The sequence below is a fragment of the Balaenoptera borealis genome, assembly GCF_965194805.1.
Source record: "Balaenoptera borealis genome assembly, chromosome: 7".
In the NCBI taxonomy this organism is placed as follows: domain Eukaryota; kingdom Metazoa; phylum Chordata; class Mammalia; order Artiodactyla; family Balaenopteridae; genus Balaenoptera; species Balaenoptera borealis.
The window spans coordinates 18962229-18980507 of NC_138864.1; the positions used below are offsets into that span (position 1 = coordinate 18962229).

The 18279-nt window shown below is 41.0% G+C and overlaps 2 protein-coding genes across 3 annotated transcripts in view; one reads left to right on the forward strand and one right to left on the reverse strand.

Moving 5' to 3' along the window:
* The first annotated feature begins 85 nt into the window (after positions 1 to 85).
* Positions 86 to 18279, forward strand: part of LOC309632334 (calcium-independent phospholipase A2-gamma) — a 142712-nt gene continuing 124518 nt past the window's right edge. The window contains exon 1 of one of the 2 annotated variants that reach the window (XM_082399770.1): positions 86 to 516. The gene's annotated coding sequence lies outside the window, so the exon portion shown is untranslated. The remainder of the gene's footprint in view (positions 517 to 18279) is intronic. The other variant, XM_082399768.1, reaches the window with a different exon arrangement.
* Positions 527 to 18279, reverse strand: part of NME8 (NME/NM23 family member 8) — a gene marked incomplete at its 5' end in the record, with an annotated part of 42098 nt that continues 24345 nt past the window's right edge. The window contains 5 exons of the mRNA XM_082400419.1: positions 527 to 8242; positions 8930 to 9074; positions 9622 to 9773; positions 13087 to 13194; positions 13876 to 14020. Of these exons, the coding sequence (XP_082256545.1) occupies positions 8005 to 8242; positions 8930 to 9074; positions 9622 to 9773; positions 13087 to 13194; positions 13876 to 14020 (788 nt within the window). The 3' untranslated portion in view covers positions 527 to 8004. The remainder of the gene's footprint in view (positions 8243 to 8929; positions 9075 to 9621; positions 9774 to 13086; positions 13195 to 13875; positions 14021 to 18279) is intronic.

Here is an 18279-nt window from a genome sequence, read left to right on the forward strand (position 1 = left end):
AGACTTCCTGGTGGGTGGGGCGGTGCCTGCCCGCTGGTGGGTGGGGCGGTGCCTGCCCGCTGGTGGGTGGGGCGGTGCCTGCCCACCGGTGGGTTTTGGCCCTCTGGTGGGCAGGGCCATGCCCAGAGGTGGGTGTGGGCTCAGCCTGTCCGCTGATGGGTGGGGCTGCGTTGCCGCCCTGTTGCTCGTTTGGCCTGAGGCGTCCCCGCACGGGAGCCTGCAGGCGGTTGGGCAGGGCCGGCTCTTGGTGCCCACGTGGCAGCCTCCAGGGACGTCCCTGGTGGTCCAGTGATTCAGACTCTGCACTTCCGACGCAGGGGGTGCGGGTCCTGGTCAGGGAACTGAGATCCCACGTGCAGCATGTTTAAAAAAACAAAAACCAAACCCAAAATGGCCGCCTCCAGGAGCGCTCACGCGGAGGACTATTCCCCCAGGACCTGCGCCTCCAGTGTCCTTGCTCCCACAGTGAGCCACAGCCGGCCCCCGCCTCCCCCGGAGACCCTCCAGGACCCGCAGGTAGGTCTGGCCCAGGCTTTGCTTTGCCCTGAGTCCCGGTGCACGTGAAACCTTGTGTGCGCGCTCCGTGCGTGGCGGAGTCTCTGTTCCCCCCAGTCCTGCGTGGCTCCTGCGCTCAAGCCCCGCCGGCCTTCAAAGCCAAATGCTCTGGGGGCTCCTCCTCCCGAGGCCAGACCCCCAGGCCGGGGAGCCTGGCGTGGGGCTCAGAGCTCTCACTCCTGTGGGAGAACTTCTGCGATATAATTGTTCTCCAGTTTGTGGGTCGCCCACCTGGGGGTATGGGATTTGATTATAGCGTGAGTGCGCCCCTCCTGCCATCTCGTTGCGTTTCTTCTTTGTGTCTTTGGATGTAGAATATCATTTTTGGTAGGTTCCAGTCTTTGTTATCAATGATCGTTCGGCAGTTAGTTGCGATTCGGGTGGCTCGTGAGAGGGGGCGAGGCCAGGGTCCCTCGATTCCACCACCTTGTCCTCTTGATGAAGCCACTTTCTTCAGAAAACTCCCAATTCCTTCAAATGCCGTCAGTTTGGTTACCAAATACTTTCCCCTGGCTTCTGCTGGTTGCCAGCAACGCCAGGCGTTCCTTGGCTTCAGGCAGGATAACTCCCATCTGTGCCTCAGCAGTCACATGGCGTTCCTCCAGGTATCTGTGTCCACATTTCCCTCTTACTGACAGTCACTTCTCTCGCAGTCCTCATCTCCCTCTATGCGTTTATATAATGATAAAAAAAAAAATTAGGAGCCTGTTATACATACTGTTTCATAACCTTCAGTCGGCCCTTTATATGAAGTAGCTCTCATGTCAATAAAGCCCAGGCCAGCTTCTTTATTATAATGGCCACGAGGTATTCCGTGGTGAGCATTACTCAACAGACCCTCATGTAACTAGGGATTTAGGTTGTTTCTTAACTGAATGTACTGAATAACTGAATAAACAGCTTGATAGCTAATATCTGTGCACATCCTTAAGTAGTTCTGGGGGATAAGTTCATTTAAGTGGCATTGCTGGGCCAAGGAGTATGCCCTGCAAGGAAAGTTCTTGAACCTGTTGTCAGTAACCCTCCAGAACGCTTGGCCCATAGGTGTATCAAAGTGCTGATTTTCCAGCTCCTTACTGAAATTATCTTCTCCTTCTCGTAACTTTTATAGATTTTAGCTGGGAACTAGATGTCTCTCTTCATCTGTGAGCCCTCTGCTGGCAACATTCTCCACACTCCAGGCAGCTGGGGAATGAATGACTAGTTTATTTTGTCAATAACTTGTGAGAATGGACTTTTCGAATGTGGTTCCCAAGGCATGCCAGGGGAGGACAGATTTTTATGACCCAAATAATTTTCCACTGTTATTGATTGCTCAGGACCAGGAAAAAAAATGAGGCACAAAAGAATACAAGCCATAAATGCTTTCTTGTATTTTGTCTAATGAACATGTGTTGCTTTTATAATTAGAAGATACTACAAACATATTATGAAAGAGAGAGAGAGAGAGAGAGATTGAATGTATCAATAGTATGGATTTCAGCCAGGTGGACATGCAGACATGAAAACTATTTTATTGCTTACATGTGTGTTAGTCTGGGTGCTCACAGAAGCAGGCACCAAAATGGAATTAAATGAAATGTGGACCCTATTAGAGGAAACACCTGTGAGAGAGAGAGTGAGGCAGGAGGTGAACAGGGCTGGGAGAGCCGTGAGAGAGAGGGAAGAGGGACGGAAAGCTGGGGAGGAAGCCCTCCAGACTGCCTCAATGTCTAAGGAAGGTTTGGCAAGGCTACTGGGGAACTTGGACCCAAGCCAGCCATCAGGGAGTCCCTAGTCTCCAGGGACAGCTCTGCCTTCCTAGCCTACAGATCTAACAATATTTACTATTCTACCTAAGAGAGGTCTCTTTCTACTAGGATGTAAGGAAATCTTTTTTGAAAGGAAAGTTTTGAAAGAAACTCTATGGTGTGTAATTTTGCCGTTACAATTTCAGGCAGTACATGCATAAGTCTAATATATCTAGTAGCAATATTTGTATGAGAGTAGTTTTATAACTAGATAATTCTAAAACCTGTAGCTATAATACCTAGATGAGAACCACTTTGTAATGGCAAGTTTGGATCACATTAGTGATATATTTTAGAGGGAAAAAGAACATACTTGATTAGCAATTAAATTTAGATAAGAGGGAAGACTCAGAACCAGAGGGCTGATACCAAATCTCAAAAAGTTGTAATAACATGAATAATAGGATGAGGTCTAAAAAACTGAAGTTAAGCAAAAAATTGTATTATGAATAGAGTTCCATCGTGGTATCAAGGGATATCTAAGATGCTGTTGTTGAATCAAACAGATGGGTTTTTAAAATTTATTAACATTTTTAGTCATCTAATGGCTTCAAGTATTTATTGTCATTGAAATATTTCAGCAGCTGAAAATCACGTGAACCATTGCTTAGTAAACGTTCTTCCTTTCTGAAAAGCATTTTAAAAAACTGGCTTTGGAGGTCATCCAAAGTAGCTTCCAAGGGGTGAGCAAGTTCAGACCATACAGGCAAGCATCAGTAGCAGCAGATTTTGTTTTTTGGCTGCATCGGGTCTTCGTTGCTGCGCGTGGGCTTTCTCTAGTTGCCGCGAGCGGAGGCCACTCTTCGTTGCGGTGCACAGGCTTCTCATTGCGCTGGCTTCTCGTTGCGGAGCACTGGCGCTAGAGTGCGCAGGCTTCAGTAGTTGCAGCGTGTGGGCTCAGTAGTTGTGGCGCATGGGCTTAGTTGCTCCGCGGCATGTGGGATCTCCCCGGACCAGGGATCGAACCCGTGTCCCCTGCGTTGGCAGTTGGATTCTTAACCACTGCGCCACCAGGGAAGACCCCGATAGCAGCAGATTAACTCCAATGAAAAGAAAGGGCACCAAGAGACTCCAGGAAGAGGGCCATAAAATAGAGCGTAGCATAGTTTAGGAAATCTGTCCATTTTCTGCAGAGCATCTGCTTACAGGGAACAGGATCCAGGGAGGGGATCCTGGAAAGCATTAGGCTCTAATCCAGAATGCTTCAGGCCTCCTGTCTTGGAAGGGGGCTAGAGGGGCTAAGCAGAGCAGTCAGAGAAGCTCTGGCTTCAGGGTCAAGGTGCATGACTGAGCCAGTGCTGAAGGATGGAGACTGTTGTGGACGGTGCAGTTCACGAAGAGCAGACCCACCCCCAGCTCTGTCTGGCTGTTGGGATAGAGGTGCTTCCTTCCCTCACAGGCACACCATTGCCTGCCTTCTGAGCCAGTCCGTGTATTTGGACCCATATCCCCACCGTCATGCGCTTCTCATCGTGGTTACAAATCTCAGCCCAGTGCTTCAAGGCACGCCCACCAGTTCTGCAGTCCTCAGCTGCCTCAGCCACAGTGGCCAAGGGTATGTGTCTTCTGCCTGAAGTCCAGCTAAGATTCAAGATCACACCACTGAGCTGGAGCCCTGATAACTTTCTAGTCTTTTCTAACCTTTCTTCCTCTGGGGCAAGAAGATATTCCCAGATACCACCAACCCCAGCTCCCCAAATGCCTGCCACATGCTGCTGCATCCCACTCACTAAATTTAATCCCCTCAAGACCAACACTGACACAGACTAAAGTTTAATTGAATATCTCTTTGGACATTGATTGTTAGTTTTCTGACTACTGAAAGCTAATTCTACAATCTGAAAGTAATAGCTTTTCCCTACGTCTTGCTTTTAAAATCTCCGTACAGCTACATACACATAGACAACTGAGTGAATCATGCCATCTGCTGGTTATTAAGAGTTTTCGGCTTTAATGCTTTTGAAGTCCTGGACCACTCCTGAGGCAATAACAGTGTGCCACTTAACACAGTCGTATTACGAATGCCCCAATACTACCAGGCGTGTCAAGCATCAGATAAGGGTATTCAATTTGAAGGAGTGAGGAAGGTGAAGGTTTTTACTATATTTATTTCTCTGCACAATCCAAAGAAACCCAATAATTAATTTACCCTAGTTTGAAAAAAAATGTATTCTAAAGGAAAAAATGAGAAATATACTTATGGATAATTCACATGCCATTAGATTTTGTATAATTTACCAATACAGATGGGTATTCACAAGTCTGCTTTTCAAACTGTGCTGGAATACTAGAGTTTGGGAGTGAGTAATATATTATTAATACCAAATGATCAAGAGGTGGTGTCAGCAAGATGGCAGAGTAGGAAGCCCTAGACCATCCTTCCCCCCAAACTCACCAGGTCAGCAGATATTCATGGACAGATTCTCTTGTGAGAAATCCAGAAACGAAGTGAAAAGCCCCTGCACTGTAGGTGACCATGAAACCAGACCCTCCCACCTCAGGCTTAAGGCACCCTTAGGAGTGCCACACAACCAGAAAGAGACCCCCTAACTCCAGGGGAGGGAAGGAGTTGGTTCACGTGTCCGGTGCTCCAGCTTTCCTGAGAGGGATCCCAGAGGATTAACTTCTGTCTTGTCAGCCTTGGAGTTGGATGGACCCACTGCAGCCTAACAACCTGGGGAGAACAGAGATGGCAGCTTAGGATGTCAAACATCAGCGGTCCCTCTTCCGCCCAGTGCAGAGAGAGCAGATGAAAAAGCAGAGGTCTGGAGAGAGGCCCCACATCCCACATGGGCAGGAGGGCCACATGGGGTCTGGCTCTAACGACCTCTGCAGCCTCCCCATCAGAGGCACAGTGTGAGGACCTGCTTGTCCAGGCAGTTGCCTAGGCGGGTGGCGGTAGGACCTGGCCACACAGGCCTAGAGGGCATGGATGCCTGCGGCCAGGTACCGGCTTGCAAACTGCACTGCCCACACCGTGCAACTCTCAGCATCCAAGGAGCCCAGATCCCCACCCCTGTGTCTGGACTGTGTAGGCAGAGGCAGGGTCACAGGCATGGGTACCTAGGGGCCATACCGCTCTGCCAAGGTCAGCTCACTCCAAAAGAAAGGAACCTGTTTCCCTGAAGGTTTTAATTTTTATGAAGACCAGTTTATCTTTTTCCTTTGTTGCCTGTGCTTTTGGGGTCATATTTAAGAAACTATTGCCTAATCCAAGGTCTTGCAGATTTTCCCGTTTTTTTCTTTTAAGAGTTTTATTGTTTTAGCTCTTAAAGGTAGGCGTTTAATCCATTCTGAATTATTTTTTTGTATATAGTGTAAGGTCAGTGGTCCAAGTTCATTATTTTAAAGGATAGCTAGTTTTCCCAGTACTGTTTACTGAAGAGACTCTTCTCTTCTCACTGAATGACCTTGGCACCTTTGTCAAACACCAACTGACCATGGATGTAGAAGTTCATTTATAGGTTCTCAGTTCTATTCCATTTGTTTATGTGTCTTTCCTTATGCCACTGCCACACTGTTTTGACCAGTGTCACTTTGTAATAAGTTTTGAAATCAAGAAGTGAGAGTACTCCAACTTTGTTCTTTTTCAAGATTATTTTAGCTATTCTGAGTCCCTTGAAATTTGATATGAATTTTAGTATGGGTTTTTCCATTTCTGCAAAAAATACTGTTGGGATTTTTATAGAGATTGCATTGAATCTCTATATTAATTTGGGTAGCATTGTCATCTTAACAGTATTAAGTTTTCCAGTCCATGAACACAGGATGTCTTTCTACTTATTTGTGTCTTCTTTAGTTTCTTTCATCATTGTTTTATAAGTTTCAGTGTAAAAGTCTTGCACTCGTACACAGATTAAGTTTACTCCTAAGTATTTTACTCTTCTGATGCTGTAGTAAATTGAATTGTTTTTTTTAAATTAATTTTTATTGGAGTATAGTTGCTTTACAATGTTGTGTTAGTTTCTGCTGTGCAGCAAAATGAATCAACTATACATATACATATATCCCCTCTTTTTTTGGATTTCCTTCCCATTTAGGTCACCACAGTGCATTAAGTAGAGTTCCGCATGTTGTCATTAGTTTTATATATAGTATAAATATTATATGTAGTATCAATAGTGTATATGTGTCAATCCCAATCTCCCAGTTCCTCCCCCCACCTTCCCCCTTGGTATCCATACATTTGTTCTCTACGTCTGTGTCTGATTTTGAAAATCCTACCCATTTTTCAAGATTTATTTCATCCCTTACCTTCTCCAGCTCCTACCCATCAGACATACACCCATCAATTCAGCACTGAAATATACACTAATTCAAAATCCCCTGTATTATCCATAATGTTCCGCTTATCACAAAAGGGAGGGATATGTCGACGTTAGATCTACACCATATTTCTAATAGATGCAATAAAAAGAATGTAGTTCTACTCACTACCACCCCCCCAAGTCATTCATCATTGACATGCTTAATAATGTACTGTCTGATGATAGTTATAATTAGATATTGTTTCTGTGAGTTTTGTCTCCCCATTATATTTGCATTTCCCTGAAGGTAACAGCCTTCATGATTATGTATTAACCAAGAACCCATAGTTTTGTATTAACCAAGAACCCACAGTTCAAGCAGACATACAATACATATTTTCCCAACATCAGTGTTCAAGGGTTGTGCCATCATGCTTTGGTTTATAATTGAGTCAGACTAATGGAATGAGCTGCACTATGCCAGAATTTATTTTATGCATCTAATATTTTGATACAGTCTTCTTATACCTGGAGAAATCATGGCCTAAATGATAATGTGAGGAAACAATGTGCTTGCTCGTCTCTCCCTGAGGAAGCTGGTTGGGTGCGGAGGGGTTGCTCCATTTCACTTCGCTTCCTCATTATGCGCTGGAGGCTGAGTCTCCGTTTGGCTCGTCCAGGTGGGGACTACACTCCACCTGTGAAGAAGCTGTAGAGTCATATTCAGGTCAGCAGCTGGCGCCATATAGGTGTACATTCGTGAGCCTGCTCTTTGAAAATAAAGAAGGAAAGCAGGTTTGATGGGGAAAATCATCTGTCTTACACTCTATCTCCCACATTGCCCAGGATAGGAAAGTTTTTAAGTTTTCGATCACCAACTGAGCAGACTCAATCCACATACATATTATGTTGCTACCTCTCCCCAGTAAGCACCTCTTTGTCAAGGAATAGAAATGATTGCCTTTCACTCTGTACTTTCTAATATTCTATTCTATTCCATTATCATATAGCACCCACAGGTAGTTAATAGGCTCCAGGTTTCCAGATACTTAGAGAATAGAGTTGAGGCTGCTGAATGAGACTTTGGCCATTCAGAGTGAAGAAGTGGAGGGAAATCAAGGAGAGAGGCTGATGAGCCTGAGTCATGGCAGATGGCACAGACAGCTCGAGACCAAGGCTTGCAAACCCACGGGTGTCTCACTTGCCCCACTGTCTCCCAGGTCCCTGGCATCTACAAGGCTTGGCTTTGAGGCTCCCAGGCTGCTGTGGAACCGCAGAGTGTGTCTGGCAGGAAATGAGGTTTAACACAGGAATATGGGAAAAGGTCTGGTCTTTCCACAATGGCCTTATCTTAGGCCCAGCCACTGTAATAAGAAAAGAAGACAGAATAATAATTAAAGAGGTACTGTACTTTAGTTTTTCTCAGGGTTCTCAGCAACAAAGTCTTCAAACACTCTATTAATCGTCTCCACTGCCTCCTGCATATTAGAAGCTCCATGGACAGCATTTTTCAAAATACTTCTTCCAAACTGGGCTCGGATAGAGTCTGGGGACAGAAGTCTTGCTTCCTCTGGGTCTACGGGACCCATCAATCGTCTCCAGTCGGAAATAGCATTCCACTTGGTCAGGATCATGACCAAAGATGGACCCCTGCAAACAACAATGCTTTCAGAAGACTTGGGCTATTGACAACTGTAGAGACTGCATACACAGCTAAAGACAGAATGCCACAACTTCATCCAGAGAGCTCATCTTTATTCTTTGTCCTCGTCAGTGTGATTTTGTGCTTTCTTTTTCCTCTTTGTTTTTTTTTTTTTATTTTTTATTTTTTGACTGCACCATCCATTTTGCAGGATCTTAGTTCCCTTACCAGGGATCGAACCTGTGCCCCCTGCAGTGGAAGCTGGGAGTCCTAACCACTGGACCACCTGAGAATTCCCTTGCAACAGGCTTTTGTGCTAGAAGAGTGTTGTAGTTTAATTGTAGGGATACATGCCAGGCACTATTCCAATTACTTTCAATGTAAATTACTTTCCGTATATGAAGTAGTTAGCCCTCACAGTAGTACCTGTGAGGTAGGTACTATTATCATCCCCATTTTATGGATAAGGAAACTAAGGCAAAGATTAAATATGTTGGCAAAACAGGGGTTTCAAACCAGATAGCCTCTATATCTAATGTGAAAACCTAAAAAAAAAGAACTCCAAATACTACCAGGGTGTCTTTTCATGAATTGTATTAAATGCAATATTTTAATGAATTTTTGTATTTTTCAAAGTTTCTACAATGAACAGTTACCACTTTTATAATGCAAAGACCTATATATCAGAAACTTACTCCGATAAAACTTCCAATACATCTTTATAAAAGTCTTTTCCTTTTATTTTAAAATAAACTTTGTCCGCTTCCTCTTCAGTTAGGAGCCTCTCCTTCATCTGTGTTATATCAAATCCAGCCTCTTTGATAAGCGTCAGGATATCCTCTAGGGAAAACAGATATTTGGTAGTCTTGGCAGACTGCCTCTACTTTTGCTCCATATTCAAGTAGATTGAAATAACTAAGGAAGGTCACAGTGTTACTTGCATCCAGTGGTTTTAAAAAACCAAAACTATGCTGCACTAAACTGAAAAAGCACCAGATGGATGTTCAGAAGAACTTCAGTATGTTAACGCGGATGTTCAGTCTCTGAGATCCATCTTTCCAGAATCCACCTGGGAGGAAATCTGCTCCTGGGCTAAAAGTGAACACGTGTTTTCATCCCCATGCTGCAAATGCCAAGGAACTTCCTGCTGCACGTGGATTGAAAGGGCCAGCCACTCTGAACCCTTTTCCCTGAACCGGCAGGGCACCACTAAGGGAATTAAATGAAGTCAGTCTGGTCAAAATCCCACCAACAGCCTAAACTTGGAGCGCTACCTCATGACAATGAAGGTGCTCATTGCTTTATTCTTTCAACTTTCCTGTAGTTTGCAAAATTTCATAAAATTTGAAGAAAAATGTATACATCAGCTCTATTTTTATATATTTACCTCTTTGCTCTTGTGTTACATGAGGTTTAATCAGTGCTGCAGTGTGTTGAGGAGGAAAGAAATATCGTATGTCCCTTTCAGCAGCTTCTAATGAATCACTTCCATACAACTGGTTGATAGGCAAACTCTCCATTGCAAATTGTGCGCATAAACTTTGAAAAAGAAGTCAAGTCATAAGCTTATAACATGACATATAATATAACACAACATAACACAATGTAAAACTATTCATATTTGCATTGTGCAAACGGAAGTAACTGCAGAGTGGCTTGGGGCATGCTACTTCCTTCCAGGGAGGAACAGTCGTTAGGAAGAAAGGACATGAACATTTCAATAATCATCATAATGGAGACTGACAGCTGTGAAAGATGGAATGAACACCCTGGAGCAGTGAAAAAACACAGACTATAGAACCCTGGTGGCATCACTTGTTAGCTATGTGATACTGGGCAGTTATTCCCTTCTCTGTGCTTTAGTTGTCTCAAACATAAATATGATAATAAACCCTGTTTTGGAAGGAGATTTTGAGGATGCAATCAGATGATATATTTGAAATATATGGTACATATTAAGCTGTCAATAAATATTCCTTCCCCTTCTTTCATCACTAAATAATATCAAGCACTAGAGATGGCATTTGACCCTATACCAAAGATACCAAATTATAAACACTGAATCCAGGAGACACTGCAGTGGAACCCTCCACGTGAGCAAAGCAGGAATACAAGAGGAGCGTACAGGATGGCTTTGTGGAGAGAGGCAGGAGTGACACTGATGGTAATGGACAATCCATGCTGGGGTAGACAGTTTATTCTGGTTCCGTTTCTGTATGATAGATGCATACATAGCTCTGAAATCAGTTGTCATTCCTCAGTGTTTTTCAGTTGCCCCTTTTTCTTTCTGTCTCTCCATCTCTTTATATTTCAGTAGAGGAGATACTTATTGCTCATTACATTTTCTGCCCTTTGCACACAGTCCTAAGCAAGTGACCCACAAAATCCAGCCGCAGTGAATAACCTCCCTTCTTGTTAATAGGCTGACATCACTGGAAACTTGGCTTTCTGTCCTCAACTTAAAGACCCTCTTCTTGCCTCTCTGGTTTCAGTGACCATTTCAGATTTCCGTTTTTCGTTATCCAACTTGACCCTCCCACTCAGCCCTTGGCTGTTCTCACACCTCTGGTTTGAAGATATTAGCAGACTAAGACCCGTGGAGCCTGTGATTGCCAGGGATGGGGGATTTGCACAGTGAATGATAAAAACAGCCTAAGCCATCGTCAGCACTGACTCCATTCAATGCAGAGAACTACAAGCAGCCCCTCTGTTAGGCTGTTAGACGCGGTTATTGGGAAAAAGTGTGTGTGTGTGTGTGTGTGTGTGTGCGTGTAAGGATGGGAGAGAAGGGTTGCTGTGTTTCTCTTGCATGCAAGTGACCGTATTTCAGATTAAGCAATGGGGAGTGTAGACTCTGACGCCCAAGGGCAGGAAAGGGCAGAGCTCTGCTGAAGGAGTTGTTTCTAAAGCAACCTAGAAAAGGGGGACCAATCAAAAATAATGGTTAAGAGTAATTGTGAACTTGTGGCAACATTAGGGATCGTAAGGGCTTAGGATGGGAACTCTCACTATAATAGTGGGGAGGAGAAGGGCAATTACTGAGTTCCTTCCCCTGGAGAAAATGTCTCTATGCTGGTACGTAGCCTCCACACTTGGAACCACAGTTTCTAGAAGAGTGTGCCTACACGCATAGGCCAGGTACTGATAGGAATTCCTCTCTCTGATGCCATGTATTGCATTCTCTGCTACATTTCATTTAAGAGGTTCTGTGGCACCCTGCTCATTCCACATAAAGAGTGTCCAACACATATTATCCTTTACAGTAATTGTCTGGCACAGGAGCAAAGACGTAAGCGAGTAGGGCCAAAAAGAGGGGTGAAATGTATCCACTCAGGACAAGTCCGATTCATGATCTCCTACCCAAAAGAAAACATTGCAACTTTCATATACGTGATGTTTCACTAGTCCTGTTATTTATTGTGTCAGTGGGTATGTAAGTTTGCTGTGCCTGATAAAGCATCTTTATGCTTGCTCACTTAAAGGAGGGCTTTTCTTCCCCTGACTTCAGTCCTACTCTGAAATCAGCACAAAGAATTCAAGTGAATTACAATTCAGTTTGTTTCCATCAGCTACATGCCAAGAATGGAAATGCATGAGATACTACCTCCCTCCTCTAGCTGAGACCAAGTCCAACAGCTAAGATCAAAAAATATTTTTAAAATGCTGCCTAGGTAACAGGTAACATGCCAGGGTTGAGCTGATTACAAAGTTCTAAGATTCATCAGTACATTAACGTAGTAAATGTTCCTACCAAATTGTAGGCTACATATTGTTAGTCATCATTGTCTTGAAACTTTTTTCTTTTTAACATCTTTATTGGAGTATAATTGCTTTACATTGTTGGGTTAGTTTCTGCTGTATAACAAACTGAATCAGCTATACGTATACATATATCCCCATATCCCCTCCCTCCCACCCTCCCTATCCCACCCCTCTAGGTGGTCACAAAGCACCAAGCTGATCTCCCTGCTATGCGGTTGCTTCCCACTAGCTATCTGTTTTACATTCGGTAGTGTATATATGTCAGTGCCACTCTCTCACTTCGTCCCAGCTTACCCTTCCCACTCCCCGTGTCCTCAAGTCCATTCTCTACGGCTGCGTCTTTATTCCTGTCCTGCCCCTAGGTTCTTCAGAACCTTTTTTTTTTTTAGATTCCATATATATATGCGTTAGCATATGGTATTTGTTTTTCTCTTTCTGGCTTACTTCACTCTGTATGACAGACTCTAGGTCCATCCACCTCACTACAAATAACTCAATTTCGTTTCTTTTTATGGCTGAGTAATATTCCATTGTATATATGTGCCACATCTTCTTTATCCATTCATCTGTTGATGGACACTTAGGTTGCTTCCATGTCCTGGCTATTGTAAATAGTGCTGCAATGAACATTGGGGTGCATGTGTCTTTTTGAATTATGGTTTTCTCTGGGTATATGCCCAGTAGTGGGATTGCTGGGTCCTATGGTAGTTCTATTTTTAGTTTTTTAAGGAACCTCCATACTGTTCTCCATAGTGGTTGTATCAATTTACACTCCCACCAACAGTGCAAGAGGTTTCCCTTTTTGTCTTGAAACGGTTATGATCAATTAAAGAATCTGAAGCAACTATCACACCCTTCTCAAAATAATTTCTCCTAAATAGTGCATGGGGCAGATATTTCTGCCAAGATATGGCCTTTTGGCTGGGTAGCTACCACTTACCAGTCTCAAACCAAGCAGCCCACAACCTTCTCTTGCAAAGCCTGAGAAGAGAACCTTGGCCTACAGCTCTGGTTCCTATACCCCCATATCCCCCAAAAAATCACAATGGCTCCCATGAAAAAAGTTTGAGACCCATGACGTGAATCATACCTGTCTGGAAGGTATTCTTTGGCTTCTTCCACAGTGCTTGGTCCAATTAACTGTTTCCAGTGTCCTAAACCATTTTCTCTTACTAAAACAAGGGCTAGAGATGGACCGCTGTTAGAAAAGAAAAAACAAAGTTAATGAAAGGATGGCTTGTAGCTAATTATAGGTAGATAATACAAGTGTGTTTGTTAGACGAAAAAAGTAAAATAACCCTTTTTATCAAGAGTATGAAATTAATTTCTGTTGGTGTACTCTCAACAGCATATTCATAAAAGAATGGAAGCAGAGAAAGGAAGGGAAGAGAAGGGGCTTGGTTCTGAGAGAGTGGTCCCTATATTGTCCCCGTGCTCCTGCTAATTTATATACCCTTGCTGGCTTTCTGCCCCAGCTGCTGTTTCATTTACTCTTCTAGAAACCTGACAGATTTCTAGCATCCCATTCGTCTCCTAGGACTAGTGATCTTTAGGATTACCAAAGTCCTTGAGAGTCAGTCACAGCTCTCTTACTTGGACTTCATGATGCTGCACACTCTGGCTTCTGGCATTTAACTCAACTGGACTCCAGGGGCTTCACTCAGAACCTTGCATTGCTCTAATAACATTCCAGGAGGACCAGAAAAGACACACAGTTGAGCAGGGAATCAAAATGGGAGGGAGATTGGCAAAGAAGTAGACTCAGCACGTCTTCACAGAATTGAGAGATTTGGCAACTTGTACAGAAAGCAGGGTTAAGAGGTTTAAATGATTCAAACATAAATCAGACTGTGCTTTCTCAACCTGCAATCTGTTTTACCTGGTCATATTTTCTATAAGATTTCCAAAATAATCTTTATTTTCATACTCCATGCACAGTGTTTTTGCTTCTTCTTCTGATAACACTATTTGTCTCTGCATCAGTATTTTAAAGCCTTCATCTTGAATAATATTCAAAACATCCTCTAAATAAAAAGTCATATAATAAGTTTTAAAGTGCTAGATTATTGGTTATACACACAATACAGACTGTATTATCATGAGGACATAGAATGTATTTCATTTTCATATGAAATTTAAGTTTATAAAAATAGCTTATTAGATTTTAATTTAAGGTGAATAATATTCTTAACATATCAAATTTATGATGCCATTTCCAATTTTTCAGTGGACCAAAATCTATAGGTTTGGGGATGGAGGATTTAGTAAAAAAAAAAATTGTATAGTTAGATAAGTTTTATTTCACACATAAAGTTAATATAATGACATTCTCAGATGTGCTAGGGCTCAGAAAACAAAATAACTAAGTACATATCTTTTTAAAATCTGCTTAAATATAAGCTCTAGATAACTGAGAGATGAAATATAATTAAGTGATTAAAAAGTGTGAAATTAATGGACCTAAGGACTGTGGGAAGCATGAAAACTAGTTTATATAAGAAAAATTCTATGTACGTCTGCTGTATAAGGTAGGTACCTTATTATAAACAAAATATAAATTGCAAAATACCATCAAAAGACATGTCATGTGGGCTTCCCTGGTGGCGCAGTGGTTGAGAATCCGCCTGCCGATGCAGGGGACACAGGTTCGAGCCCTGGTCTGGGAAGATCCCACATGCCGTGGAGCAACTGGGCCCGTGAGCCACAATTACTGAGCCTGCGCGTCTGGAGCCTGTGCTCCGCAACGGGAGAGGCCGTGACAGTGAGAGGCCCGCGCACCGCGATGAAGAGTGGCCCCCACTCGCCGCAACTAGAGAAGGTCCTCGCACAGAAACAAAGACCCAACACAGCCAAAATAAATAAATAAATAAGTAAATAAATTAAAAATTAAAAAAAAAAAAGACATGTCATGTAAAAGTAACTTAACAACCACCATCTGTGTACTAAAACTTCAAAGAACATTAACAAAAGCTAAGATAATAGAAGAAATTGGAAGTGGGGTGGGGCTGAGAATGGGGAGAGGAATAAAACTCTGCTAAACTTGAAACAAATATTTACTCTTGATTTTGCAAAATAATCAAATATGAGTTTAAACATACTTCAAATGTGTAAAAACAACATAAGTATAACTGATTCAAAAGATAGTCATCTCCCAAAATACTGGAAAAAGTAATTTTAAGAGATGCTTAGTCCTTATAGTCAAATACATAAACCAAAGATTACAGCAAGGAAGCATAGAAAACAGAAATAAACACAGTTGTAATTATAAAATTGTATGAATTAAGGTCCTCTACTAATAGAGTCTCAAATTAAGGCCAACCCATTTCCAAATTCAGAACACTGAATACTAAAAATTATGAGTCCAAGCTAAAAGCAGGAAATTCTTAATTACTGAGCAATAAGGAATTATAATAAATGGAGGAAAATTCAAATCCAGAAGTTAAAAAGGGAACAAGAATAGACACCCAAGGCATCAGAATGAATGCAAATGAATTATTATAGATAAAAACAAAAGTTAAGAAATTATGAAAGAAATCCTATTGCATTGTTTTTTGAAAAAAATTGTAATGCTTTTTTTTTTTTAAGAAAGTGAGCTTCTAATAAATCTAATCCAGCAAAAACTAAGAACAGACAAAGCACATTATGAATGAGAAATAGGTGCAATTACCCACCATGATATTAAAACAGTTTTTGGTGGGTGTCCTAGGCTAGTACATTTGAAGGTAAAGAAATGAATTTCAAAGGAAGTATAAATTGCCATTCAATGATCCAAGAAGTTTTAAAAACTGGAAGATAGGTAACTGGAAGAAATTTTAAAACTTGTCTAAAAGCCTACTTGTCCTCCCAAATGAGGGATCAGCTTAGGTCGCTTAATTAATAAATTTTAAGTTATGTACAGTTCATCTGACACTTAAAACTCCCCCAGTGTGCTTAACATAAAGAAAAGTTAGAATAATCCTGATACAATACCTGGGAAAGATTAAAGAACAATATTTTAACTAAAGTAAATATTATCAAACCAACTCCAATAGCATGGTATACACATGAGCTATGAAAGTTTATTCACAGAACCCAGGGGAGGATGAACATTTGAAAATCTGTTATAATCGTATCAATAGGTCAGCAGGTCAAACGAGAAAAAATATTTCATGTTCATCTCAGTAAATAATGAAAAAGCATTGGATTACATTCAAAATCGTTTTGTATCATGTGGCAGATAGAAAGATTTTGGAATATAGAGATTTTTGCCTAAACTCTAAAGCCAACATCATAATTGAAAACACTGGAGGCATTAATATCAGTCAGGGGTAAAACAAAAGCAAGATGTTACCCTAATGGCCTTTAATTATTTAATATTTTTCTGGAAGTACTAAGCAATCCATAAAGATAACAAAAATTTTTTTTTCTTTTTTATCAATATTTTTTATTGAAGTATAGTTGATTTAAACTGTTGTGTTAATTTATGCTATACAGCAAAGTGATTCAGTTATATATATATACATTCATTTTTTAATATTGTTTTCTATTATGGATTATAATGGGATAATGAATATAGTTCTCTGTGCTATACAGTAGGACCTTGTTGTTTATCCATTCTATACATAATAGTTTGCATCTACTAATCCCAGACTCCCAATCCTTCCCTCCCCCTTGGCAACCACCAGTCTGTTCTCAGTGTCCATGATTCTGTTTCTGTTTCATAGATAGGTTCATTTGTGTCATATTTTAGATTCCACATATAAGTGGTATCATATGCTATTTGTCTTTCTCTTTCTGACTTACTTAGTATGAGAATCTCTAGTTGCATCCATGTTGCTTGCAAATGGCATTCTTTCTTTCTTTTTATGGCTGAGTAGTATCCCATTTTTTATATGTACCACATCTTCTTTATCCATTCATCTGTCGATGGACATTTAGGTTGTTTTCATGTTTTGGCTATTGTGAATAGTGCTGCTATGAACATAGGGGTGCATGTATCTTTTTGAATTATAGTTTTGTCTGGATATATGCCCAGGAATGGGATTGCTGGATCATATGGTAATTCTATTTTTAGTTTTCTGAGGAACCTCCATACTGTTTTCCACAGTGGCTCCACCAACTTATGTTCCCACCAACAATGTAGGAGGGTTGCCTTTTCTCCACACCCTCTCCGGCATTTGTTATTTGTAGACTTTTTTTTTTAATGCTGTAATATGCTACTTTATTCAAAGTATCATATGGTCATTGTCCTACACAATAATTAATTGATAGATAATTATCCAAGTATTCAAATACATTGATATTTTATCATAAAATAATTATTTTGGTAGACTCTACTACAGTTTTTAAAATGATTTTACATATTAGTCAACTTGATCTTTATAATAATCCTACAAGCAGATAAAGTAGAAGGATAACAAAATTGAACAAAATGAGTAACATTACGTTTGCATATAAGCTGTTTGGAAAATTCAAGAGTCTATTTTTAAAAGGTAAATAGTATTAAAAAACATAATTCAGTAAGTAAAAATATACAGAAGCCACTGTATTTCTTATACAGAAAATAAATTTAGGGGGAAAAAGATGTCATTCACTATGGGGAAAAAAACTAGGAATAATCCTGAAAAGAAATAGCTAGCACTAAAACAGCAACAACAACTATGAACAGCTGACTTTTATTGAGTGAATACTTTGGAGCAAAGAACATTACATATATTACCATATTTAACTGAAAAATAAGGTAACAAGGGCTATAATAAAACATATTTGAATAAAAGATGTAATAGAGGAATAGAGGTACACTATATTTCTTGAAAATAAATGAGAATATGGTGAAGATGTCAATTTTCTTCAAGTTAAATAATCCACATAGACTTTGTTTTAGAATTTCTTGAAGTGACCCAGAATAATTAAATGTCAGTAATCGTCAACATTTACTGAAAAAGAAGAGTGATGAGTTACCACATAACTACCAAATGGCAAACACAGTAACCTGAAATGATCAGAAACTGAGGTTAAAGTCAAGCAGTGGGCCAGTGGGAGAGTGATATAGAATAACCAACTTCAAATTTTGTTTTCCCCCTTTTTAAATAACACCTTTATGCCATCCTCAAGTATCAGTACGGTTTGCACATCACAGTAGTAATATGTTATTATACTAACAGCTACCACCAAAATTCTTCATAGGAGAAAATTGTATTTGCTTGGGAAAAATTATTTCAACAAATTATTAAGAGTAGAAGGTGAGATCTTTGCAACTTGGTTGAAGGTGGATTTGCTTTGCTTAGAAAACTTGAAAAAATTA